The following is a 25048-nucleotide window of genomic DNA, read 5'->3' on the forward strand; positions in this document are numbered from 1 at the left end:
TTTTTCCCCCCCCCCCCCCCCCCGCCCCCCACTCTCTGGTTCCTTCCATTGAAAATGTTTTAGTCTCTTTTAGTTGCCTTTCAAAATTCAATTTACAAGTTTTCCCCAGATTTGATTTCTTGTTCAGGAAGAAATAATATAATTTTTTTTTATTTGGTGGTTTTTTTTTGTTGTTTGTTTTTTTGTGGCTAGCCAGTATCAGGATCTGAACCCATGAGGGTCATAAGGCTGCATTCTAACCAACTGACCTGATAATATAAGTTAGTTCCAAGAAATTTTAGGTTGAATTATTTAACTTTTTGTGTTTGTTTGTCTTAGAGTATTATGAGCCATGATACTACGTGAACATTCACATAATGTTTAATTATATACTGGGAATTAATTCACTGCAAGTTATTATTTAAGTTGTAGTTGAGTACTAATAGCCATTGGCACAATCCTGTATTTATTTATTTATTTATTTATATTTTTTTGGCAGCTGGCAGGAACGGGATCTGAACCCTTGACTGGTGTTACAATACCACACTCTAACGAATTGAGCTAACCAGCCAGCCTAATTCTATTATGATATTATCAAGTCGTTCTATTTGGCCTCTGATTATAACTAAGAAATGTGGGCAATTCATAATTATGTAGAAAATGCTAAATTCTAATTGTTTCTTTAGTAAACTTGGACGAGTTTCTAGTGACTATGGGATCGTGAGGATGTTGGATGCTGTTGGAGGAAGAATATCAGATTTTATGAATTGATTTTTAAATGAACTACACACTTGAGTTTATTTTTTTTTTAGCTATGACTGGGAGGCCTTTTATCATTTGGATGAAATAATTTAGAATTGGTAGATGTTTTTTCCTTGTTCAAAAACCCATGACCATTTCACTCCTGACTATTTTACTTAATTTTCCCCCCTGCATTCAGAATATTGTGGCACTTTCTGTTACCCAAATGTGTCTCAGTCTCCTTATTTAAGGACCGTGGGTGAAAAGCTTCTACCTGGAATTGAAGTGCTTTGGACAGGTAAGTCTTTAAGATTTATACAGTAAAACTTTAATTAATTAGGACCTGGAGAAATTGGTTGTTTTGTTAATTGAATACTTTTTTTTAACTGAGCTGTAACTGGAAAATATGTCAAAATACTCTTTTCTTTTACAAAGTATACATTCTTCATTCTTCACTTGGTATAAAAAAAAATCTTCGAGGATTTGCAGTGAATCTGATTTATTAGTTATAGAATAAATAATACATATCTATAGGGAACTGGGCTAAAGAGTATTGATCCCAGCCCTAGGAGAATGTTTTATTTTATAAAATGAAGAATAAAACTGAGTAAAAAGACATATTGCTGTGTTAGTTTAAAAAGAAAAATTGTTAGAAAGTGTCCATATAAGGAAAACACAGTAAATAGTATGAGCAGTGTATTTTAAAGAACCATTTGTACGGTTCTTTTAACAAATGGTGGTCATTATTTCTAGGTCCCAAAGTTGTTTCTAAAGAAATTCCAGTAGAGTCAATTGAAGAGGTTTCTAAGATTATTAAGAGACCTCCAGTAATCTGGGATAACATTCATGCTAATGATTATGATCAGAAGAGACTATTTCTGGGCCCGTACAAAGGAAGATCCACCGAACTCATCCCACGATTAAAAGGAGTCCTGACTAATCCAAATTGTGAATTTGAAGCCAACTATGTTGCTATCCATACCCTTGCCACCTGGTACAAATCAAACATGAATGGAGTGAGAAAAGATGTAGTGATGAGTAAGTACCCTATACTTGATCCTTGACTTTGGGAGGAGAGGTGGGTTTAACTAGAGCCAGTGGCAAGTATATATTCCTTTGTCATCACAGTTTAAGAGGTTTTATTAAGGTGTGTTATTCAGTTCTATAATGAGGTATGTATATGATAGCAGAAAGGCTGAGTGGTCTTGGACAAGTCACTTAACCTCTTGGCCTTAGTTCTTTGTTTTAAAAATGTGACTTAGTCTTTGAAGTCTGAGTACCAGACCTGATAGTCTTTTAGTGTTCCCATTATCTCTAATCTCATTCGGATTCAATTTGTACTTTCAGGTGATTTTACTAAATGGGATATTTTATTTTATTTTACTTTATTTATTTTATTATTATTATTTTTTTTAAAGATGACCGGTAAGGGGATCTTAATCCTTGACTTGGTGTTGTCAGCACCACGCTCTCCCAAGTGAGCTAACTGGCCATCCCTATATAGGGATCCGAACTCATGGCATTGGTGCTATCAGCACCACACTCTCCTAAGTAAGCCACAGGCCAGCCCCTTAAATGGGACATTTTAGATAACTAGATATTCTTGTCTGAGTTACTTCATAATATCATTTAGATTCAGCTTAAAGTTATGGAACAGTCTCATTTTAGACTATGGGTTACTAATTTTTTATTTATAAAAAATCTCTAATAGAATTCGAAGGAAGAGAATGCTAGATGATTGTTTATTCATTTACATATAAATAACCTATTATGGCAGGTGCATCGTCCTGGGCACTGAGGATGCAAAGAATAAAATAGTCTCTACTTTTGAAAAACAGACTAATGTGGACAAGGTTTATGGGCAGTTATACTATAGTGTGATAACTGTTGTGATAGTTATCTACAAAGTGTTATGGGAACACAGATGAGGAAGTGATTACTTTTGCTAAGTAAGAGTGGTGGGAAGAGATGTTTCACAGATAAGTAAATTATCTGAATTTTGCCTCATTTTAGGATACTGAAGTGTCACATGACACTTGGTGGTATGTAGTATTATGGCTATAGTCTGTTTCTCAGTTCTGTAACCCTGCTTCCAGTTGTCATTGAATTAGTTCCTCTCTTTATGGCTCATTCATTGTCATCACCCTTTTCCCAATAAAAAACACAAAAGTAAGGAATATAATCTCAATCCCATCTGTATTCATGGCATTTAGCTCCTACATCTTTAAGGCAGAGCATGGAGCACAGTAAGCAATAGCAGACACTAGCCAAACTGCGTTGTGTGCAGGGGGATAATAAGGAAAGCTAAAAAGAGAGGATTTTTGAATACCAAGCCAGAGTTCACAGTTAATTTTCTCTACCACTGTCCTGGTTCAAAGCTTCGTTGCCTTATGTGTGCTCCTCTGTGGGCTGTCGATTTTCTCCCCCCACCCCCATGCATTTATTAATAATGAAGTTATAAGCCCCTGAAGGCTAGGGAATGTTTTCTTATGGCAAGCATGGTGCCTTTAACCTTGCATTCCCAATAATTGGTACTCAGTGGACTTTTATAATTGACTTTTCCAATGATTTGAAAATTACTAAATTAAATTTCTTATTTCAATTGCAGTTTTACATTCCACAGTGCACTTGGGTGACTATTCCAGATGAAATGTTTCAGTGAATGGTCTTGGGGTCTTGCTTGTGTTTGCATTTTTATGTTTAAGGTTTGTTCTTACTTGTTTTGTTTTGGGTATTTTTGCTTCTGTGATTGTCCTGGAACAGCTAGTTGCATTTATTCCTCTCATTTGTCAGGAGGCTTTTGTAATCAAAACTATTTTTGTGCTATTCCTGGTTTTTTGTTTTGTTTTTTTTGTTTGTTTTGTTTTGTTTTTTTTTGCAGCTGACAGTGAAGACAGTACTGTATCAATCCAGATAAAGTTAGAAAATGAAGGCAGTGATGAAGATATTGAAACTGATGTACTCTACAGTCCACAGATGGCTCTAAAGCTAGCTTTAACAGAATGGTTACAGGAGTTTGGTGTGCCTCATCAGTACAGCAGTGAGTTTGGTCATTCTTTGTAAGGGGGTTGGATCACATGGTTGAGTCACAAGGTAAAGAACACTGTCATGTGCCTTAACCTTAGGCCCACTAAGCAGAATGAAATTAAATGATATTTAGGGATCCGGAGGTAAGGTTTTTTAAATCTTACTTTTGGTCTTAAATAGCTTTATCTTGATGGAATGTTAATTTGTCTTAAAAATGTCTTTTTTTTTTTTTCCCTAAAAGATGACTGGTAAGGGGATCTTAACCCTTGACTTGGTGTTGTCAGCACCACGCTCACCCAGTGAGCGAACCGGCCATCCCTATATGGGATCCGAACCCGGGGCCTTGGTGTTATCAGCACTGCACTCTACCGAGTGAGCCACGGGCCGGCCCCTAAAAATGTCTTTTTTATTTAAGTGTTTTAAAATAGAATCTTCAAAAAAGAAGATAGTAATAGATGCTAGCATGTTGAGGGATGTTTATTACCTGTTTCTCCCTCCTCCCCTTTTATCCTTGCTTCCCTGGGGGTTTAGAGAAATTTCACTCTTCACAGAGCTCAAATTATTTGGATTCTCAAATTGAGGTTCTAGATACAGATATGATGATGTAAAGAAACATTTCTCTAAAGCTAATTCTGTTTCTTATTCTGATTTCTTTTTCTTTTTTCTTTTGTAGGTAGGCAAGTTGCACACAGTGGAGCTAAAGCGAGTGTAGTTGATGGGACTCCTTTAGTTGCAGCTCCTTCTTTAAATGCCACAACTGTAGTTACAACAGTTTACCAGGAGCCCATTATGAGCCAGGGAGCAGCCTTGAGTGGTGAGCCTACAGCTCTGACCAAGGAAGAAGAAAAGAAACAGTCAGATGAGGAACCCATGGACATGGTAGTGGAAAAACAAGAAGAAACGGACCACAAGAATGACAATCAAATACTGACTGAAATTGTTGAAGCTAAAATGGCAGAGGAGTTGAAACCAATGGACACTGATAAAGAGAGCATAGCCGAATCAAAATCCCCAGAGATGTCTATGCAGGAAGATTGCATTAGTGATGTTGCCCCTATGCAGACTGATGAACAGACAAACAAAGAGCAGTTTGTGCCAGGTCCAAATGAAAAGCCTTTGTACACTGCCGAACCAGTGACTTTGGAGGATTTGCAATTACTTGCTGATCTATTCTACCTTCCTTATGAGCATGGACCTAAAGGAGCACAGATGTTACGGGAGTTCCAGTGGCTTCGAGCAAATAGCAGTGTTGTCAGTGTCAATTGCAAAGGAAAAGACTCTGAAAAAGTGAGTATGCTTAATTTGCTTGCTTCTATATCTGTTTAAGTGAGTACGCTGGTAACTGGCAGAAAATTGATCACATTTTAGAATATGTTCTTTGAAGTGGATTTGGACTCTGCTGAATTTGGTACGTTCAGTTCCATAGTTTGACCTTGTAGTTAGAAATGAAGGAAAATCAGTGTTGATTATTTTAGGAATATTTGTAAATTTGAGGAGAGACAAAGCTTTAATTGCTTAGCTAGAGTTTAAGCCAGTAATACTTTAATGATTAGGATAAATTGCAGGTATCTGATAACATAAACAGCTTAATTTATAACTGTCTTAGATTATTTTGTTAAGCTTGCAATTTTGAGTCTTTTTATTCTTCAATAGATTGAAGAATGGCGGTCACGAGCAGCCAAGTTTGAAGAGATGTGTGGACTAGTGATGGGAATGTTCACTCGGCTCTCCAATTGTGCCAACAGGACAATTCTTTATGACATGTACTCCTATGTTTGGGATATCAAGAGTATAATGTCTATGGTGAAGTCTTTTGTACAGTGGTTAGGTAGGTGCACCAGGAATAATCTCTTCTCAAATATATTGTCTCTTAAAAACATTATCCCACAGGGAGAAAAACATTTAGGGAATTGGCAAATTTCCAAATTGTTAATTTTGTGCCTAGGTTTCTTTCAAAGGTAGGCATTATTGGAGACTTAGGATATAAGTCTCAGTAATTACATCGAGCACATTAATTTTTCTCCCTTGGGCTAATTCAACATAAATTATCTTGAAAATATGTTAGAAAGTACTGACTTTAACTTGCTCTGACTGAATGCTTCCTGGATGGAACCCTGTACATCACTTTTATCTGATTTGGAGATTAGACACTATGAAATGTGACTCTGTAAGCTTTCTGCTGCTTGCTGTGTCTTGATAACATTAATGCTGTGTTTAACAGAACAATTGCTGAAGTGACCTAAGGGGCCTGGCAAGAGGAAGCCATCCTCCCAGCCCTGTGCGCATGCGAGCTTTAGTGGAAGGCTATTCTGGTGCTACTTGGTATTATTTCTCATGGCTTTTTCTTTATCACTCTACCAAGTAATTGGTTTTAACGGGATGGAAATTACAGTCCCCTAAAAACTCACTGATTTGTTAAATGGACTTTTGTACATCTCCTTTGAAAACAGTGGTTTTTTGTTTGTTTTTTGGAAATTCTCAGACTTGGTAAAAAAGCACCAGCATGGCCAGGTTTCTCCAGGGACCTCATTTCATTTCCAGGTTTTCAATCCAGCTATAAGGAATATGTAATGGACTTACATACAACACACAGCAGGCAGCAAGGCTGACTAACATGTCATAGTTTTCGTAGTAGTCACAAATACTGTAATGGGTTTCATGATTCGGGTTGTGAAGTAGATACCTGAAATACCATGATCTTAGATTAACAAGGAGGAGTAGTGAGATTTCTTACTTGCTGTCTATATACCTTAGTTTCTTAAATTTTTTTTTAAATGTTTTCCTGTGATGCAACTAATTAGCCACTAAAAGTACAGTATCTGATTGTTAATTTGAAAATATAGCACTTTCTTTGGCTTGCTGTCACATAGCACAATGCTGTCATATAGCATATAGTGGAAGAGAGAATTTTTACTTTATTCTTGTTAAAAAGCTCCAAGATACCTCTTGTGCATAGGAGATGTCCGCCCTTAGGCTCAGGAAAAACCCACTATATTGGTTGTTGTATGACAGCATTTACCTTCCAGGCTTCTGGCCAGGGAGTTATAATTAATCTCGATAGGGATTTAAATCTTAAATTTCCAAGGCCCCTAGAATTTTGCATCTGAAATCTGGATTATTGAGCTTGAGAATACATCACTTAAAACATTTGATATTCGGGGCCGGTCCGGTGGCGCACTGCGATAGTGCGCCGCTTGGGAAGTGTGGCGGCGCTCCCGCCGAGGGTTCGGATCCCACATACAGACCGGTTCCTGCTCACTGGCTGAGCGAGGCGCGGGAGCAATGCCGAGGGTTGCAATCCGGTTGCCGGTCCCGGTCCGGTACGGGGGCAACACTGAGGGTTGCGATCCGTTGCCGGACACGGAAAAAGACAAAAAAAAAAAAATTTTGATATTCAACTTTTAATCCAAGAATTATTAAAAATTAAATTCTTGATAATATACAGTATTGTTTCTTTCTCTTCTAAGGTTTTATCTCTGTACTATGCGATTATTGGGGTAGCTTTCCCAGATTGTACAGTTAGCTGTTATATAATCTCATGGTCGAGCATCTTAGAAGTTTTAAATAATAATCTTGGCATCCACATAGCTTTACAAAAGCTCAAGACAGGGAGACTGTTTTTATGGTTCTATATTAATTTCAGGGAGTTACTGATTAAAACCCTTTGTTTTCCTCCTTTCTCCAGTCCAGCTGGCATTCAGTCCTTTAAAGAATGTGGCTATGCAGTACTTTTGATTACTAACGACTTCTATTATCTTCTTCCCCATTGTGTACAGATGGGAGAATCCTCAGCACAAGTGTCTACTACTATTGGATGGACAGCGGCAGATGTTCACAGCGCGTCATGATTAATTAGTTTAAATTGAAAGGTTCTATCTGTGAGGTAGCTCAGGTAGATTTAAGGGCGGTAGGCATGAACTGAAGTCACGTTTGCGCAGCGACTGAGGCATTAACCATGTTTTCATTTACACAGCTCTTCGTACATGCAGTTTTTTATTGTAATAGTTGGAAGTGCTAGTTATGTTGTAGTCTCAAAGTGGGGGGTAGGGGAAATTGGCTGATTGGAAAGTTTGAGAGATATAGATTTTTTGTTGCAGTGTAAATTACACTGAGTTATGGAATGGGGCAAGTTTTCTTCATAATCTAAATTTTAACCCTATTTCATATTTATTTTACAAACATTAACTTTTTTTTTTATATAAATACCCCTACCCCTAAACAATGACAAACCCAGATGTGATCTCTTAATGGGCCTGAATTGTCTCCAAAAAAATTGGTTTGCTTTGGGACTGTCTGACTAGCACACTATATCTTGTACTGATGAGACTGTTAACTTGAACAGGAGGTAGAATGCTGTCTTCCAATGGAAAAGAACTATATTGCGCTGCTTTATCTTGTCAGAAGACTAGGCAGTTGATTTTGATTTGGCCTCCAAACATTTGCCTTTAATTATCTATCATGGTTAGCTAGCTTTATTACCTATGGAGTTAGTTAAGTGGTGACCTTAAAATTCTGACTTGTGGACTTCAAAGCCTGTCATTCCGGGCTGAGCCCGTGGCGCACTCGGGAGAGTGCGGCGCTGGGAGCGCAGCAGCGCTCTCGCCGCGGGTTCGGATCCCATATAGGGATGACCGGTGCGCTCACAGCGCTCACTGGCTGAGCGCGGTGTGGCCGGTCTCAAAAAGGACAAAAAAAAAAAAAAAGCCTGTCATTCCATGCATGTGTTTAGTGCATTGCAAAGATTATAATGGCTGATCAGAGGAACCAGATACTGTCATACTTTTAAGAAAAGTATGTTTTAGCTCTGGACAAATTATGAGCATCAATTGGCTCTCCTTAGTTCTTAGAATCTGTCAGATGATATTATAACTAGCCAAGTCTGAATTTGGATTGTCCTTGTCCAGAAAAAATAAAGTTCTGTTGTGTTTCACTATGTCAGTAACAATTTCTTTTATTTATTCTGCTGACCTTAGTTTTCTGACAAGATTAACCCCCTTACCCCTTTTTCCCTTTCCTGTACCCTTCCTCAAAATGTAAAATGTGACTTCAGACAGGTTTAATTCCTTCATGGGCTGTGATAATAAAATGTCTCATTATCGATCTTATTCATTTCAGTTTATAGTTACTGTAATTACATGATAAGAGTAAGCAGCTGACTTGATTTATATAGCTGTATCTAGGGAATATATAAACTTGACCCAGAACAACTTGGGTCTTACTTTCCTTCCAATAATTAAAGAACTGATAAGAGTGATTATTCCTTAACTGGAGGAAGGAACATCAGTATTGAAATGCCATTATGAATTTTTAAAAATAATTATTATCACAGCCTCGTCCTGAAACCCCAGATTATTACTGTTAGAGAGCTATTTCCACAAAGTGCTTGTTAGTTTGTTGGACATTTGAGACCCCAGGAAATCCCCTTTCTCGTAACATTCTCCGCTTGGATCTGATCTCAACAGGGTGTCGTAGTCATTCTTCAGCACAGTTCTTAATTGGAGACCAAGAACCCTGGGCCTTTAGAGGTGGTCTAGCAGGAGAGTTCCAGGTATCAATATGAATTCACAACTGAATTGACATTTTCTTTGTTTTATGAGAAACCTTATGTTGCGCATCAGATGGCTGGAAGGATTGGTCTGCCGAAGGCTTTCTAGTCCCAAATTCAATTTAGTTACATAGCTGAATTTTAAATCAAATTTTCCTCCTCTTTCACAGTAATTTCTGAAGGAGATGCTGCCAATTCCCCCCGCGCCTGCGAAGCGCAGCGGCTCTAGGTATACATTTCACATTGTTTCTTTGCAGGTCGCACAGCATTTTAATCTGCGCCCGCAATGCACAATGCGCGCATGCTTGTCTGCCAGTGAAAGGAAACTCCATGAGCAAAAAAGATGAATAATTATGCAAGTGAATGGTGAAAGGGCTTTTGGATATTTTTTCAGTTATTTTATAAATATAACATTCTTGAAAGAATAGTCATTAATAAAAATTTGAACAAAATATCAAATTTTTTTTGCTGTTGGAATTTGTTCATGGACTTTTCAGGTGCTCTACTTTTCTCCCCCCAACAGGTGCTCTGCTGCGCACAGCAAATTGAAGCGCATTGCTATGGGGATAAAGCGTCTCCTGGACAGATAACCCTCTTCAGACCAAACCTCTCCTCCTGACATTCTGTTCTGCCATCTTTTAGTAGAGAGATGGTCTATATAAGATTGGTTTAAAAAAAAAAAAAAAAAAAAAAAATTTTCTATTTATTAAAATTAGTTAGTTCCCAGGTTAGTAATTTTCTATCAAAATTAGTCAGCCAGCTGCCTCAGAACATATCACACAGAATCTTCCTTTTCTTCCTAGCCATTGTTGATGTTCATAAATCATTGGAATAGGGTTTTTTTTGTTTTGTTTTTTGTTTTTTGTGTTTTTTACTGTAAATTTAAATCTCCATTAATGTGCCACTAAAGTTGTGTAACTCAGTTTGGGTAATTTCTATTCAGAAGCACTCCCCTCCCCCAGCAAAGAGGTATTTATATTAGTAAAGCATAGTACACCCCTCTTCTTTAGGTCTGCCTGCAGTAGCCAGTTAATGTTAAGTTGGTAATCTGCAGTGCACACCCATTTAAAGAAATGGCTGTCTTCCCAGCACTAATCCACCTCTTTTTTTTTTCCCCACAGCGTTTGCTGCCAATTGATGGGGCAAATGATCTCTTTTTTCAACCACCCCCACTGACTCCTACCTCCAAAGTTTATACTATCAGACCGTATTTTCCTAAAGATGAGGTAATTGTCTATCTACTTACCAGCTTGGTGTTTGGTTATGGTGCACACTTACAACTTTGCTTTGAACTCACTGGTTAAAAGAATTTGTTCTGTGTCTTAAAGTATGAACTTTAGATAGAGAAAGTTAACTAAAACATTCAACACAGAAAGAGGAAACATATAAAAAATTTGAGGAAGAACTGAGGGAGTTTAGACTCCTAATATCTTGTGCCAAGTTCTTTAATTCCTCCCTTAAAACAGTTAGATGAAATGTATTCAGAATTGGAATTACGAAATGGTCAGTGTGTCTAAATGTGTTGCCCTTGACTGATCCTGTAGTTTTCAATTGTGAAATACGTACAGGCTGTTGACAATCAGTTATAGCAAAAAGCAAGCCTGTTTAAAAATAGTAACAGGTGTAAAACGTTTTAGAAGTATTCTCTTTTTTTGGCAGCTAGCCAGTATGGGAATCCGAACTCTAGACCTTGGTGTTATAACACCGCACTCTGATTGAGCTAACCGGCCAGCCTTAAAAGTATTCCTAACATGCAAAGATGAGAGACTCTCAGCCTCAAAGTCTGCTGGCTTATGAATCCAAAACTTACCTACCACAAACCATCCCTGCAAAGCAGTTCTCAGTGTTTACTAAAACCTTTTCTGTTGGTTCAGTTTTCTGCTGGTTTTATAAATCTAACTCAATGAATAAACCTTTATTTAACAAAGCAAAGGTGATATTTCTGACAGGCCAGATGTTATTCCTCAGACCAGTTTACGAGTCATATTGTTAGATTCTGCTGCCGTTTCTCTTGATGTGTTGCTTAACTAGATTATATTTTCAGGCTTCTGTGTACAAGATTTGCAGAGAAATGTATGACGATGGAGTGGGTTTACCTTTTCAGAGTCAGCCTGACCTTATTGGAGACAAGTATGTGATGAGTATTTGGCTTTGGGAGTAGACATTTCATAGCTAGGTTTATCAGGTTGAGGGGAGGTGATGACTGGAAATAAATATATATATTTTTAAATTCCACTTTAGTTTTAGTAATATCTGAATATTATGTGTGCATTTCCAGTTTCTTCTTTGTTATCATTCAAGTACTTTGGGCTTGCATCACTGAAGTCTGGATTTTGTGTTAGTAACATGTAAACTCACTCTGGCCTCTTTCCTTTTGAGCAGATTAGTAGGAGGGCTGCTTTCCCTCAGCCTGGATTACTGCTTTGTCCTAGAAGATGAAGATGGCATATGTGGTTATGCTCTGGGCACTGTAGATGTGACCCCCTTCATTAAAAAATGTAAAATTTCCTGGATTCCCTTCATGCAGGAGAAGTATACCAAGCCAAACGGTGACAAAGAACTCTCTGAGGCTGAGGTAATACACAGGTTTAGAATTTTACTATGTAATGGTTGTGTGTATGTGTGTGTTTTCTTTTTTTAATAAAGTACTTTTTTGGGGTAGTGGGGAGGCGGCTGACTGTTGCTGGGATCCAAACTTGTGGCCTTGGTGTTATAAGACGGTGCTCTAAGTAACTGAGCTAACTGGCCAACCAATAAAGTACTTATTAAAATAGAAAAGTAAGCAGATACATCATAAAATCTAGTTTTTTTAAATTATAGAAACAAAATTCTTAGGGCTTATTTTTAGCATGACGTTTTCCACTGATCTCTCAGTGTTAGGAAGTGTTTGATTTAGGAGCATTGTTGTAATATTTCTTCAAGTGAAAACAAAATATAGACAACTAAGGAACTTTTTTTTCCCTTCCTTATTTTTTATTTTTTGGGAGGAGGTTGGCCTGTACAGGGATCCAAACCTGTGACCTTGGTATTTATAAAGCTGTGCTCTATCCAACTGAGCTAACCAGCCAGCCCTCCTTATTTTAAAGCACCAGACTTAAGAATGTTATGATCTTTTGTGGGGGTAAGATATTTTTGTTAGGTAATTAAAATCTCTCATTTGGTTATTTGTCAGGAGGCTAACTTGCCTTCTCAGTAATGCATTTTACATTGTAACAAAAAAATAATAGGGGTGAGCTTCTCTGAGAGTTTGCTTTCCAGTAGGAGCACTTGTTGGTATGCCTCTCCTGTCCCAACTTAAATGCATTTTTCCTCTCCAAAAATTTTTGTTCCCCCTTGGTCAGTTTATGATTATTTTGGTTTATATATCGTAGTTTATGGGTTGGTTTTCTTGTTTTTTGTTTTTTTGGTGGTTGGCCCATGCAGGAATCCAAACCCTTGACCGTGGTGTTGTCACCACACACTGCCAACTGAGCTAACTGGCCAGCCCTTTTAAAAATGACTCTTGTTTACCTTCTGCCCTTAGCCAGATGGCTGCGTGACACAGGGCTGGTATGGAATGGTCTTGCTTGGTTGGGATTACATTGACACTGCAGCATGCGTGGTGACTGAGTAGTTGTTGTATTGCTGTTCCACATCTGATAATTACAGTTTTCAGCATAAGAACATATAAAAAGTGTCTATTACAAACTTAAAAAAAAAATTGTGGTAAAGTATATATAACATAAAATTTACCTTAACCATTTTAAGTGTACAATAGTGTTAAGTACATTCACATTTTTGTGTAAGCAAAATGTTAACTTTAAACAATTTTTATTTTAAATAATTTTAGATTTACAGAAAAGTTGCAAAGTTAATGCAGAGTTTCTGTATACCCCTAACCCATTCTACATTTGTCAAGTCTAAGAAACCAATATTGGTACATTACTATTAACTAAACTCCAAACTTTATTTTCTCCTAATGTCCTTTTTCTGTTCCAGGGTCCAGTCCAGAATATCACATTGCATTTAGACAGACTGTTTTTAAAAGTGAAAATGCTTCAGCTAGAATTACGAACTAATTAGTTCTGCATGTGATAATTATGTAATGACTAGAAGAGGTATTAAATATCGCTTTCCTTGTTTCTGAGTTCTGTAGTTGGGATATAGATATGTGAAGGGTAGCTATTGAAAGTCAAGAGATTCTAATTTTTACAGAAAATAATGTTGAGTTTCCATGAAGAACAGGAAGTATTGCCAGAAACTTTCCTTGCCAACTTCCCTTCTCTAATAAAGATGGATATTCACAAAAAGGTAACTGACCCAAGTGTGGCCAAGAGCATGATGGCTTGCCTCCTGTCTTCACTGAAGGCTAATGGTGAGTACATATTTGTGGAGTTAGGGGTGTTTGGGCAAGGTAGGGGCTGGACTGTATTTTAGAATTTAAAAAAAAGGAAAGAAGTGAATTTTCACTTCCTTCTCCACCTTTTATTGTTTGGTTTCTGAATTATTTGTATAAAATTTCATGTGTATTAATCATCTAAAAATGCTGCTACTCTTTTACACTATGAACACTTATTTTGAGCCCCAATTAAATGAGAAGTGAACACATGAGATTATGTTTATTTTGCCAGGTTTCTGTAAATAATAGTGGAAAATTAAACCTTAGGGAGAAATGTTATTTTAGGAATGTAATTTTTGCTTAAGAGTTTATGTAAACGCACCCTTCAAAAATACTTTGCTTTACATTAATGATATGAAACTTTTTCTGTAGTGTGCCAGATAAGTGTTTTAGGCTTTAAGGGCCACATATGGTCTCTGTTACATATTCTTTTTTTAAAACAACCCTTTAAAATGTAAAAACCATTTTTAGCCCTTGGGCCTTATAAAAAAGCCCTCATTAGATGGTTATTGATACATGAGAATGTACCTAGTTTATTGTTGCATCTTTATATCATTTGAATTAGTGGTATCCTCTTTGTGGGATAATTTAAATAACTTTATCTCAAGAAAGGATGATTCTCAGTGTTGTACTTGGAATTGAATCATCAAATATGTGGGGTATCTTAGAATATATAACATTCTGGTTATCTTGGCTCGTGACATACCCTAGAATAGGCTTTGCCCTGTGGGCCCTTGAAAGGTACTTAATATATTTTGAACAGAGGTGTCCTTTGCGTTGAAGGGTCTTATACCCTTTTCCCTAAAAGATTTTCTTTCTGGGGAAGAATTTCACTCACTGTTGACTATTAAAATTGTGGATACCGGCTAGCCACCAAAAAAATAAATAAATAAACCAAAAAGTAAAACTAAAAGTGTGGTACAAAATTTAGGAGTGGGTAGAGACAAGCCCCTGTTATCTCTATTAAATATATTAAAGATTAATTCCAATTCATATCCACAATTCTACTAATTAAATAACATTTATGTTTTGAATATTTGTTTTACTTCTAGGCTCCCGAGGGGCTTTCTGTGAAGTGAGACCAGATGATAAAAGAATTCTGGAATTTTACAGCAAGCTAGGCTGTTTTGAAATTGCAAAAATGGAAGGATTTCCAAAGGATGTCGTTATACTTGGTCGGAGCCTGTGACATTTATTGGCACTGTGAACTGCCCAAAAGTCTCTTAATTCCACCTTGTGGGGGTGGTTGGGGTCTTCATACAGTTCGGCCTCTGGAGTGGCAACATATCAGCCAATTGGATTGGAAACAAAGAAGACTGTAAAACTCACCCATTGTACTTTCAGGCTACTCACTGGTTGGAAGAAGATAGTATTGCTGCAAATCCTGTATGAAACAGATGTGGGCCTCCTTTTTGGGTCTTGTGTCTTGTGTTAGGTGCCAAGACCTCTTACATGGGCTTATTAGAGAGGTGGTCTTCAATAAATGTAGTCAGCACTATTTTCTGCATCCAGTGTGGTTGCATTTCTCACCTAAAGAGTAACCAAAATCACTTGTCATTTTCCTTGGTTTATTGAAATGTCTCATTTTGGGGGGAGATGGCAGAAATGAGAAAGATTTAGTGGGTTCCAGAGGCTTCAGGGTGAAGATTCCAAGTGGGATGTTTGTGGTATTAGTTTAAGCTGGATAAATGATTTCAGTTTTGGGCAGTTATCCTGCTTTTTGTAAAGCCTTGGCCAATTGTCTTCTGTAGTGACCGTTGGTTCAGGCATGTTGTGCTGTGCTTTGTAGGGACAAATGTGCAGTTGTTTGTGGCAAAAGCCTAAAATTGACAAAATTGTAAATTTCTTTGTATATAAACTAGCTGTAACCTGACTATCCTTTGTGTTTACTATTTTTGTATATTTTTTTCCTTTTGAAAATGAAAGGGTATGGGTTGAAGATGGCACTTTGAATAATGTAAATGAGAGGAAGGTGGATTTTATTTACTTTTGTCTTTCTGTGCATTTTTTTTTTTTTTGAGAAGTTTTATTATTTTTAAAGTGCCTCCCTCCTAGGGCTAGGCCATGACCATTTTGGGTACGAGAGCCTAACTTCATAGGACTCAGTCCGTTGCAAAGTGCAGTCACTTCTGGAAATTACCCTCAATAGCAGGTCAGCATGTGAAGTGTTAGTTTTGACACCTGTCAGGGTTTGGGAACTGAATGGTCCCATTTGCCCTTAGATCAGTTCTTAACCAAGACTTATTACTACTGGTTTTATTAAATCAGTGTCTTTAATTCTTGCATGTTTGTATCTAATTTTGAAAGAAAGAATGAGCATACCTTAACCAATGATTTATGGTTACCCTTTTCTTTTTCCTTTAACCACAGATTCTGAAAGCCTCACGTATTTTAATTTAGATTTGGTGTTTTTAAGGGGTCTGAGCATGAGGCTGGCAGGTAATCTCTACAGGATTCATTTTTTCATCGTGGCTGGCTGACTTCTCTGCAGATTCATAACAGTATTTTGTTACTTGCTTCCCTGCAGTTTTGCATCAGCTGTTTAACTTTGAGCTGAGTGAGAAGAGAAAAGGGCAAAGAGGAGGAAAGTTAAAATGTATTTTCCTTCATAGAATTCCTGTGAGCCCTGCGAGTCTTAAAGCATTATACCTAGTGGTACCTAGTGACTTCCAACTGAGGCCTATGAGTGTGCAGTGAATGGGTAAGAAGGAAGGAGGCCACTTTAACCCATAGAAGGATGTAGTATGTTGGAAAGCTGGAACCAAGTTTGCACTTTTGAGGGCTAAGGTGAAGGGAAGATCCCTACTAGTTATTGTTTAAGATGGCTGAAATTTACTCGGTTTTATCTTAGAATACATGTGGAACACTAGTGGACAACTTTAGCATTTTACCTGAATTATTTCAGGATCAACCTCATGGAATCAGGGCTTTTAGCAAGTTTGCTTTTGCTTTCATCTTGACTTTTAATAATCAGTTTGACTAGTCTTCTGGTCACAGGTGTTAACTGTGAAACAGATGTCCAGGTCTATACCTTTATCACTCTAGGATCATAAAGTGCTACGCTATCTTCCATGGTTATGAATATTTATTAAGGTTGGAATGACATTTCATTGATTGTTTAGATCACAGCTCAGTTCCTGTAGAAAACGAACTGTAAAACTATCTGAAGACCATGCAAGAGGCAAAATAAAACTTGAAGTGAATGTGTGTGATGGTGTACTGTGTGAACCTACTTCCTGTCTGCCCCCACCTTTTCTCCATCTTCCATGCCTCACGTACAGGCATGTATTCCTCCTCTCCACAGCTGTCCCAAGGTAGAGGTTGGCTCTTGAAGGCAGCCCTCCCCTTTTCTCATCCCCAGTAAAGGACTTCCAGATTTTCCTTAAAGCAAGGCAAAAGTTCTTGCTACAGTTAATAACTTGGGTGTGAAATCGGGCAGTTTGTTTCTGCTGTCTTATAGGAGAGGGAATATACAGGTTGCCGGATTTAGTCAAAAGGTGAAAGATGGGGAGTAACCTAAATTGTGAGACAAAAGAGAATCCGAGGCAGAAGGATGTTTATGGGCTGATTCGGAATTACAAGCTCAAAAACGGGTCTGCCAGGAGCAGCAGTTGGGTCCCACATCTGAGCTAACTAGTACTCTACTAGCAAGCGCCCGCATCCAGCTAGAATCTGAAGCTCAGTGAAGATATATCATCTGGACAGCTGGGTAGTTGCAGGGTCAGAGGAGGAAGCCTATCTAGGAAAGGCTTACGCTGAGAGAATGGAAGGGTTTGGGTGGAAATTTCTGGAGCCGAAAGTTCCTTCAGCTCCTCTCGGCTCTCTGGGGGAAAAGTCAAATCTGGGCGCATTTCCTTTGCTTTTATAAGAAAAGCGCTGCCCCGAACCCCGCCTTCCCTGGAGGAGGGAATAGGAAAGGTTTACGTGCTTATATCAATGACCCCTTTAAGGAAAGCTTACCCTGTGTTGGAAGAGCGGGAGACAATATAGAGGAGCTGGAGGAAACGGATGCCCTCAAAGTCATGGAAATGACCAAGGATGTTAACATTAAGCCCAAATCCGTGCATCTGTGATGTTACTTCCTCTCCGCTTTCTTGACAAGTCTGAGCAGAAGCCGCGGGCTCCTAGGCGAGACCGGACGGAGAAGCCCCGTTCCCGCGCGGTCCCGATGCCTTTCCTCTCCGGACTAAGCGTCTCCTTTAATAGGCGGGGCCGGAACGGCCGCGGTCCCCGGCTTTGTACGTGTCGGGGGCGGAGTTTGGAGCCCGCCCTTACAGCATGGCTGCCGGCACGGCCGCCGCCTTAGCGTTCTTGAGTCAGGAGAGCCGAGTCCGGGCTGGGCGTGTCAGGAGTCTGCGGGTCCCGGCCCCGGTTACTATGGACAGTTTTTTCTTCGGTAGGGAAGGGAAGGGCTGAGGGTGTGCTGGGACGCCAAGGGGTATGGGTGAGGCACAGGATTGCGGAGGGTTCCACGACGAGAGTGGGGGCGGAGGGGTGCCTCGCTGTTCCCCGAGGAGAGGGGGCGCAGGGGTGCCTCGCTGTTCCCCTGCTCGAGCGGAGATATGCGGGGCGGGGTTCAGAGCCAAGCGCCCGAGGTGTTCTGAGAGAAGGGACGTCTGGTGGGCGTGTAAATGGCCAGTCAGTCCGCGGCTGCACGTAACGGGCGGTTGGTGAAACGCGTCTCCCCTCCCCCCACGCATACTCACACAGTTCTCTCTCCCAGGCTGTGAGCTCTCCGGTCACACGCGCTCCTACACCTTCAAGGTAGAGGAAGAGGATGATGCGGAGCACGTGCTGGCATTGACCATGGTGAGGGGCGGGGAAGGGGGCAGGCAACTAGTGCGCCTCTACCCACCCCCCACCCCTTTACTGGGTGTCACCTCCGCTGCCTAACTTCCCCATGGGCGACTCTCATGGCCAAATGATCCAGCGATCTGTTAGGCCGGGCAAGTTGTAGGGTAGATGTGTCCACTTGTGTCAACCCTCGTTTGAGGAGACCCTGAGGCCCTGTGTACCCTTCCCAGCTCTGCCTCACGGAGGGGGCCAAGGACGAGTGTAATGTGGTGGAAGTTGTGGCCCGGAATCATGATCACCAGGAGATTGCAGTTCCTGTGGCCAACCTCAAGTTGTCCTGCCAGCCCATGGTGAGTTTACCAGCCATTCCTTGATGGGAGAGTGTGTGGGGCGGGGGGAGCTTTAGTACTCATCACGAGATGGAGTGGGCCAGGCCTCCATCCTTGTCTTTCTCCCAGCTTAGCTTGGATTACTTCCAGCTCCAACCACCTGTAACCTTCCGCCTGAAGTCTGGCTCAGGCCCTGTGCGGATCACCGGGCGACACCAGATCGGTGAGAGCAGGGGAGGGCCCTCCTCTTTACCTCCAGAAGACTCTCTGTCAGGCCTCTCCCTACTCACTCCTACCCCATGTCAGCCTCATCTCCCAGTGCAGACCCCATACAGGCCGTGTGCCCTGCATGATGTGCCTCCCATTTTCTGTCCTACTCAAGCCTACCTCCTTCATGGAGCCTGTCCTAGCTTCTCCAGTTCCAGTGATGTGGACTCCTTTGGCTCTTTGATACCCAGTTTCGTATCTGAGATTCTTACCACCTAGATCATAAGCTCTGGGAAGTCAGGGTCTCTGCAAGCCTATCACCACAGAGCGTGAATAAATGACACGTGGTGTGAAGGGGGTCTGGCTTTAAACTCTGTCTCCCTCTATTGCTTGTGTGTCCACCAGTTACTATAAGTAATGATGTTTCTGAAGAAGAGGAGAACGAGGAAGAGGACAGTGAAGAGGAGGAAGCTGAGTTGTGCCCCATTCTTCCTGCCAAAAAGCAGAGGGGCAGGCCCTAGCCCCTCTTGGTGAGTTGGGGAGGGGTCCCCAGCAGGGTCCGGGGGAGTGGGCAGGAGGAACAGGAGAGGGCCTAGATGCTGACCCCTTGTTTGCTCTTCTCAGGTCAGCTTGCTGCCTGCCACGTGTGCCATGCACCATGTTTCTGGACAAGTTCCAAGAATTTGAAATGTTTCTTCTCTGTTGAAGAAGAGAGTTTGGGGTGGGGGTTGGGAGGGAGGGACTTGGGCTGGTGGTAGGAGAGAAGGGAGCCTGTTCTCCATGGGGCCCTGGTGTTCTGGTCCTACACCATGCCTGGGGCTTCCCTTTTCTCTAGGGGTGGGAGGAACTTCCCTTTTCTCTTGGGTTGGGAGTTCACTTCTATCCTGACCTTCTTTCTCCACCTGCTTATGAGGATTGGAGGTTAGTATCTGAAGCTCAGAACTATACATTTTTAACACTTTTTACATTTTTGGATGAAAGTTGAAATAAAGTGACATTTTTTGCAACTCATTTGTGTGGCTTCTTCCTATATTAGGGTGACATTTCCCTAGGGACCACCAGATGGCACTGTGGCAGCACTAAGGGTGGCCCTAGGCCTGGGGGAAGGTGGGGAAATGTGGGGTCCTGCTATCCTCAGTGCCCTGGGCCAGGACCAGACCTGGGCCCCAGCTGCCTTGGCGGAAGGGGACCTCCCAACACCCAGCTCATTCCCAGTCCCCACAGGTGGGGGAGGGTCATTGCAGGAGGTTATCAGCATCCAAACAAGGGGTCTGGGCCTCTGTCAGCACTCAGGCTGATGGGCGAGGGGGACTGATAAGCGGGCTTAAGCAGCCTAAGGAATGTGCATCCCTAGCCCATAAGGGGGCTCAGGCCCAGAGAGCCTGTGAGGGGTGGGCTGGGGACCAGTCTTTGCTCCTCCCTCAAGTCTTGCAGGCAGTCTCTGAGCGGGCTGGGCCCTTAGAAACCTGATTCCAGGGGCCAGATGGAAGGGACTGGCCAGATTGGGTGACAGGGAAACCAGAGTCCGGGTGGCCTGGCATATGGGGGCAGAAAGGGGCCCCTGGGAATCAGGCTCCTGGGATAAGGATGCCTGACCCCTGGCACATCGCCTGGTCTGGGGGTCTCTGGTGCCTGGAATCAGGTGTTCTGGGGCCTGGCTATTGCTGTGCCAGGAAGAGAAAAAGATGTACCTGGTTGAGGATGAGTGTGTATGTTACCAGCTCTAGGGTCAGCAGTTCAGCAGCTGTGTTAATGGGGGAGGTGTGGAAGTGGGCAATGCCCAACAAACAAACAAAACGTTGTTACCTCCCCAGACAGGCTGAGGATGGACAGAGAACAGGGCCTGGTGGGGGTCAGGCCAATTCCCCGCATCAGCTGCTGGACAAGTGAGTAGGCAAGGGGGAGGGCACCCTAGATAACCCGAAGGGGCTGGTATTGGGACAAGTGAAGTCACTCTGAAGAGCGTGTCCCCACAATATGGAAAATCACTCTGTCTTCAACACACATCCCTAGAGAAGGAGGTTCTCCCCCCAGCCCCGTGGTGAGGAGCTAGGGGGTCCAATTTTCCTCCCTTCTTCACGTCGAGGACAAAGGAAGATGACCCCTGTCTGTGTTGCGGTGATCAGGGTCGCAAACGCCTTTCTTCGCTCCAGGAGGACTTTCCTGAAATGCTTCCACCCGGGAGCCAAGGCGGAGGGGGCAGTCAGGCTTGGAACCATTTTCCTCCCTCCGGCGACATGGGGTCGTAAGGGACAGGGGAAAGTTGAGCTGGCGCCCTCTGGTGGGCGAGGTCGAGACCGTTTGTGACCGTACCGCTCCCCAAGCCGCCTCTCTAAAGGCTCTAGGGATGCGCCGCGGTGCAAGGACCCACGAGTACTCGCGAGTGGTCTGGGTGGCCGAATTTTAGGCGGAAGGCGAGGGAACAAGTCACTATGGCTGGCCTGCATGCATCCATTCATTCGAAGGGCTCGGCTTAGAGTAGAAGAATCGGGCTGCTGCCTTCACTCCTTTCCCTTCCTCCTCTTGGATCTAGCCTCCAAAGTCTTCCGCACGTGCTTGGATGGAGGCGCGGGAGACAGGCCGAGTGCAGCGCAGTCATCTCTCCCCGGTAGCCTCCCAAGCTGACCCAGCTACCCCCTAAGCGTGGCCCCGCCCCAATATCTACTCCCCACCCCCGCGACGCCGCCGGTCGCTCATATTCCTCGCCTGTTTTTCTGGTCGATTTCCCGGCGGGTGAGGGCTGGCGCCGAGCCTGCTCCTGTCCGCAGTGGGGGCCCAATCCACATCGACCCCTCCGTCCAGCGGTTTCTCAGCCCGATGGGGCACCCCGCGGACTGAGTTGGGAATTGTTTTTACTCCCTCCCCGCTCTCGTTTCTCCTCGGTCCCCCTTTCCTGCCCCCTCAGGGCACAGTAGGAGCGCTGGGCGATGAAGGCGTACGCCGAGGTTTGCAGACCGCTGGAGGAGGGGCAGGCCTGTATTTGGGGGACAAGGAGGAACGACTCCCAGACGGGGCCCGAAGTGCATAACGCCGTGGCAGCGATTTGCATTTCAACAGTCGGCGGAGAGTCCGGGGCGATTTCAATGCCGGGCTCAGGAGGCTTGCTTAGCAGCGAGCGGCAGCCCCGGCGCTGGTGTGGATTTGAGGGTCCCGAGGTGGGCCGGGGACCGGCCGGGGCGAGGGCTGCGTTTGGAAAGAGGCTGAAGGTGTGTGTTTGGCGAGGGCATGTTGGCGGAGAGGTGACGTTTGTGTTGGCGAGCAGTGTGTGTTTGTGTTTGCAGGAGGAGTGTGTGTGTGTGTGTGTGCGTGCGTGCGTGTGTGTGTGTGTGTGTGTGTGTGCTTGCGTACGTGTTTGTGTTTGCGGAGTGTGGGGGCGGCGGGAAAGGTGGCCTGGCTGTCACTCAGCGATCAGGTTGACAGGCGCTCCCTCATCTGGGCCCGGGAGCTCTGATTGCAGACTCGAGGAAACAAAATAGCAATTGTAATTACGGGGCTTTGATAAGATAAAGGAAGGAGAGCTGGCCGGGAGGCCAGCGAGCGAGTGAGCAAGGGGGGCAGACAGTGGCCTGCGGGGTCCCTGGGGAACATTTGCATCTGTCAGTCACGGGGCGTGCCGGGGCAGACCCCGGTGCCTGCTGCGGGGTGTTCCCGTCTTCCCCCTCCCCCAGGGACACGGACTTTGGGGGAGTTGAGAAGAATCTCAAGGAATTGGGTGAAGGCCCAGTTTGCGGGAGGGTCTCCAAATGCAAAGGAATTCTGGTCCTGCGGAAGGTCGGTGGCGGAGGTTAGGGTAGGACAGCCCTGACCTCGGACTCTTTAGGCCCCAGGATGTCCATCTCCTCTGGGGAGAGGGAGGAAGGTGGATGAAGATCATTGAGGTTCAGCCCTCAGAATCTTCTGGGGATTCCATAATCAGAGTCGAATGCTGGCCTGAGCCAGGTGCTGTGCCCCTCTCCCCGATTCAGGGGAGCGGCAGGTGCCCAGAGTGGCTCTGGCTGGGACTCCGGGACCATGAACACACTACTGGATGGGCTGTCCTCCCTGACCCCTACCTGCTCCCTGCCCTTCTCATCAGACTTATTTTCAGAGGGCTGGGTCCATGATAGGGAGAGGGCCTTTCTCTCTATTCATTCACTCACTCACTCACTCATTCATTCATTAATACACACAAATCAACATTTTTGAGGGCCTACTATGTACAGGGCATGAGGTTAAGGTGGTGAGCAAACAGACATCACCCTTGCCTGTTTGGAGCAGTGCAGAGAGGCATTCAGTAAGTCACGATGCAGGCCTCTAAGACAAGAACACAGTGAAGGAAAAGGGCTTGCCTGGGCAGTGGGCACTGGAGCCCACCTGGCTTTCTCCCCACTAATGGACCCACCTCCCAGTGGGGTTGAGAGGAGACAGTGCCTGCCAGGCCTTTAGCATACACAAGTGCTCAATAAATGGTGGTGCTTATGATGCTTATCTGTTGAAAGGAAAGTGAAGGCAAGTCTCCCTGGGAAAGGTGCACATAGGCTGAAGTCTAAATGCTCAGTCAGTGTCCCCATTATTCATGCATTCATTCACTCAGTGAACATTTAACTGCAGAAAAACTCTGCCCAGCTCTGTGCCATGAGCTGCAACTTCTGAGCTAGTAAGACATGGTCCTTGCCTCCAGGTCTGTGTGGGCAAGAGCAGAGCAAAGTCTTCTGGAGGGGGGTGACAGGTGGGCTGAGAAGGGACAAGATCTTGGGACAAGCCCTCTAACTCTGTTTTCCCTTCTATACGTTGCTCAGTGTTTGCATTTATGGTAGGGAGTGGGAAAAGGTGGAACACAGGGAAAGGTGGGGCACAGAATCAGGGAAGGCAGGCAGACCCTGTCTGTGCTGCTGGACAAGGGCCTACCTGCTTCCTGTGGCCTAATGGTTTCCTGGAACCATCCCCACCCTTCCAGCCCACCCCAACCCCCCTTGGAGGGCCAGTGGGGAGGGGGAGGTTGTGGGTGAAGGCAGCAGCTGGGTAGGGCATCTGTGGCTCCACCTGCTCCTCAGAGTACCTGTCCCAGAGTACCTCTGCACACCCAGGCTGTTCCCACAGAAGTAGTGCGGTGGCTCGGAGTTTCCAGAAGCCCCAGGGGGAAACAATGAGGTGAGGGGCTGGGAAAGGCTTAGACAAGTCCCTACCTTCTCCCCCCACCCCAGTTGACACAAGGCACCAGCCCATGCCTAGTACTAGTACCCAGTAGGTGCGTAAATACCTGTCAAACGAAAAAAATTGGGACTCCAAAGGGGAAAAGGCTGGGCCACCCGGAAAAACTTCCCCCAGGAAAAGCTGTATATTTATTTTAGCCCCTGATGCCTGCTGTGTTGGGGGCGGCAGTGGCTATGGGTCCTGCTAGGGACCTCTGGGCTCCCCCTTCCCCATAGGTGGCTCGTGGTTCCTCTCAAGCTTCAGGCTGGGCGGGAGACAGTGTGGGACAGGAGCAGGGGTGATGGTGATAAAGGGTTGGGGGGGAGGAAGGAGGCATCACTCGACTGCAGGGAGGGCCTTCCTGGAGACTGAGCGAGACGGGAGAGACCGGCGAGCAGGGGTACTCAGCCTAAATGTGGGGGAGCTGCACAGACGCGCACTGCGAGAGACAGGCGCACAGCCATCCATTGCTCACACGCTCAGCGGCCGCTTCCAGGGAGCAGACCCGCCGGGACAGGACACACAGTAGGCTGCTCAGAGACAGGCCACGTAACCAGAGGCATAAGCGGAGCCGGCCGCACCGCGGAGACCTAGCACCCCCGGACTCGGGCGTGCCGGGCGGTCCAGGAAGCCCCGGCCGAGGGTCTCCCGCCCCGCTGAGTAGGCTGCCCGAGGCGTCCCCCATCCCCGCGTGTCCGGGCCCCCAGAGCGCGCGAGGGGACAGGCCGAGGACAGGGGGAGGTGCCGACACCGGGTCCCCAGACCCCTCCCCTAGCCCAGACCCCCAATCCCAGACCCGTCGGCCGCCCCGCCCCGGTCCGCCCCTCCCCTGCCCGGGGCTGCGTCCGGGCCCCAGCTCCCAGCCGGGGGTTGCGG

General features: G+C 44.0%; 2 protein-coding genes across 2 annotated transcripts in view; both read left to right on the top strand.

Moving 5' to 3' along the window:
• Positions 1-16877, top strand: part of MGEA5 (meningioma expressed antigen 5 (hyaluronidase)) — a 26663-nt gene extending 9786 nt beyond the window's left edge. Inside the window, exons 6-16 of the mRNA XM_008578810.1 lie at positions 920-1018; positions 1474-1758; positions 3602-3760; positions 4421-5034; positions 5401-5575; positions 9210-9295; positions 10414-10518; positions 11337-11422; positions 11675-11867; positions 13487-13646; positions 14723-16877. Coding sequence (XP_008577032.1) covers positions 920-1018; positions 1474-1758; positions 3602-3760; positions 4421-5034; positions 5401-5575; positions 9210-9295; positions 10414-10518; positions 11337-11422; positions 11675-11867; positions 13487-13646; positions 14723-14859 — 2099 coding nt within the window. The 3' untranslated portion in view covers positions 14860-16877. The remainder of the gene's footprint in view (positions 1-919; positions 1019-1473; positions 1759-3601; positions 3761-4420; positions 5035-5400; positions 5576-9209; positions 9296-10413; positions 10519-11336; positions 11423-11674; positions 11868-13486; positions 13647-14722) is intronic.
• A 1070-nt stretch (positions 16878-17947) lies between these two features.
• On the top strand, positions 17948-20011 carry NPM3 (nucleophosmin/nucleoplasmin 3). The gene is made up of 6 exons (XM_008578811.1): positions 17948-18066; positions 18394-18479; positions 18695-18814; positions 18923-19016; positions 19406-19530; positions 19625-20011. Exons 1-5 carry the CDS (start codon positions 17949-17951, stop codon positions 19519-19521), a joined length of 534 nt encoding a protein of 177 aa, XP_008577033.1. The 5' UTR covers position 17948; the 3' UTR covers positions 19522-19530; positions 19625-20011.
• Positions 20012-25048: the final 5037 nt, after the last annotated feature.

This window comes from Galeopterus variegatus, unplaced genomic scaffold (genome assembly GCF_000696425.1).
Source record: "Galeopterus variegatus unplaced genomic scaffold, G_variegatus-3.0.2 Scaffold1761, whole genome shotgun sequence".
Taxonomy (NCBI): Eukaryota; Metazoa; Chordata; class Mammalia; order Dermoptera; family Cynocephalidae; genus Galeopterus; species Galeopterus variegatus.

Bases quoted from the DNA above. Each gene is read 5' to 3' on its own strand.
- NPM3 (XM_008578811.1), top strand. From the start codon at position 17,949: ATGGCTGCCGGCACGGCCGCCGCCTTAGCGTTCTTGAGTCAGGAGAGC. The intron at 18,067-18,393 runs GTAGGGAAGGGA...TCTCTCTCCCAG, and splicing joins TATGGACAGTTTTTTCTTCG to GCTGTGAGCTCTCCGGTCAC. The intron at 18,815-18,922 runs GTGAGTTTACCA...TCTTTCTCCCAG, and splicing joins AGTTGTCCTGCCAGCCCATG to CTTAGCTTGGATTACTTCCA.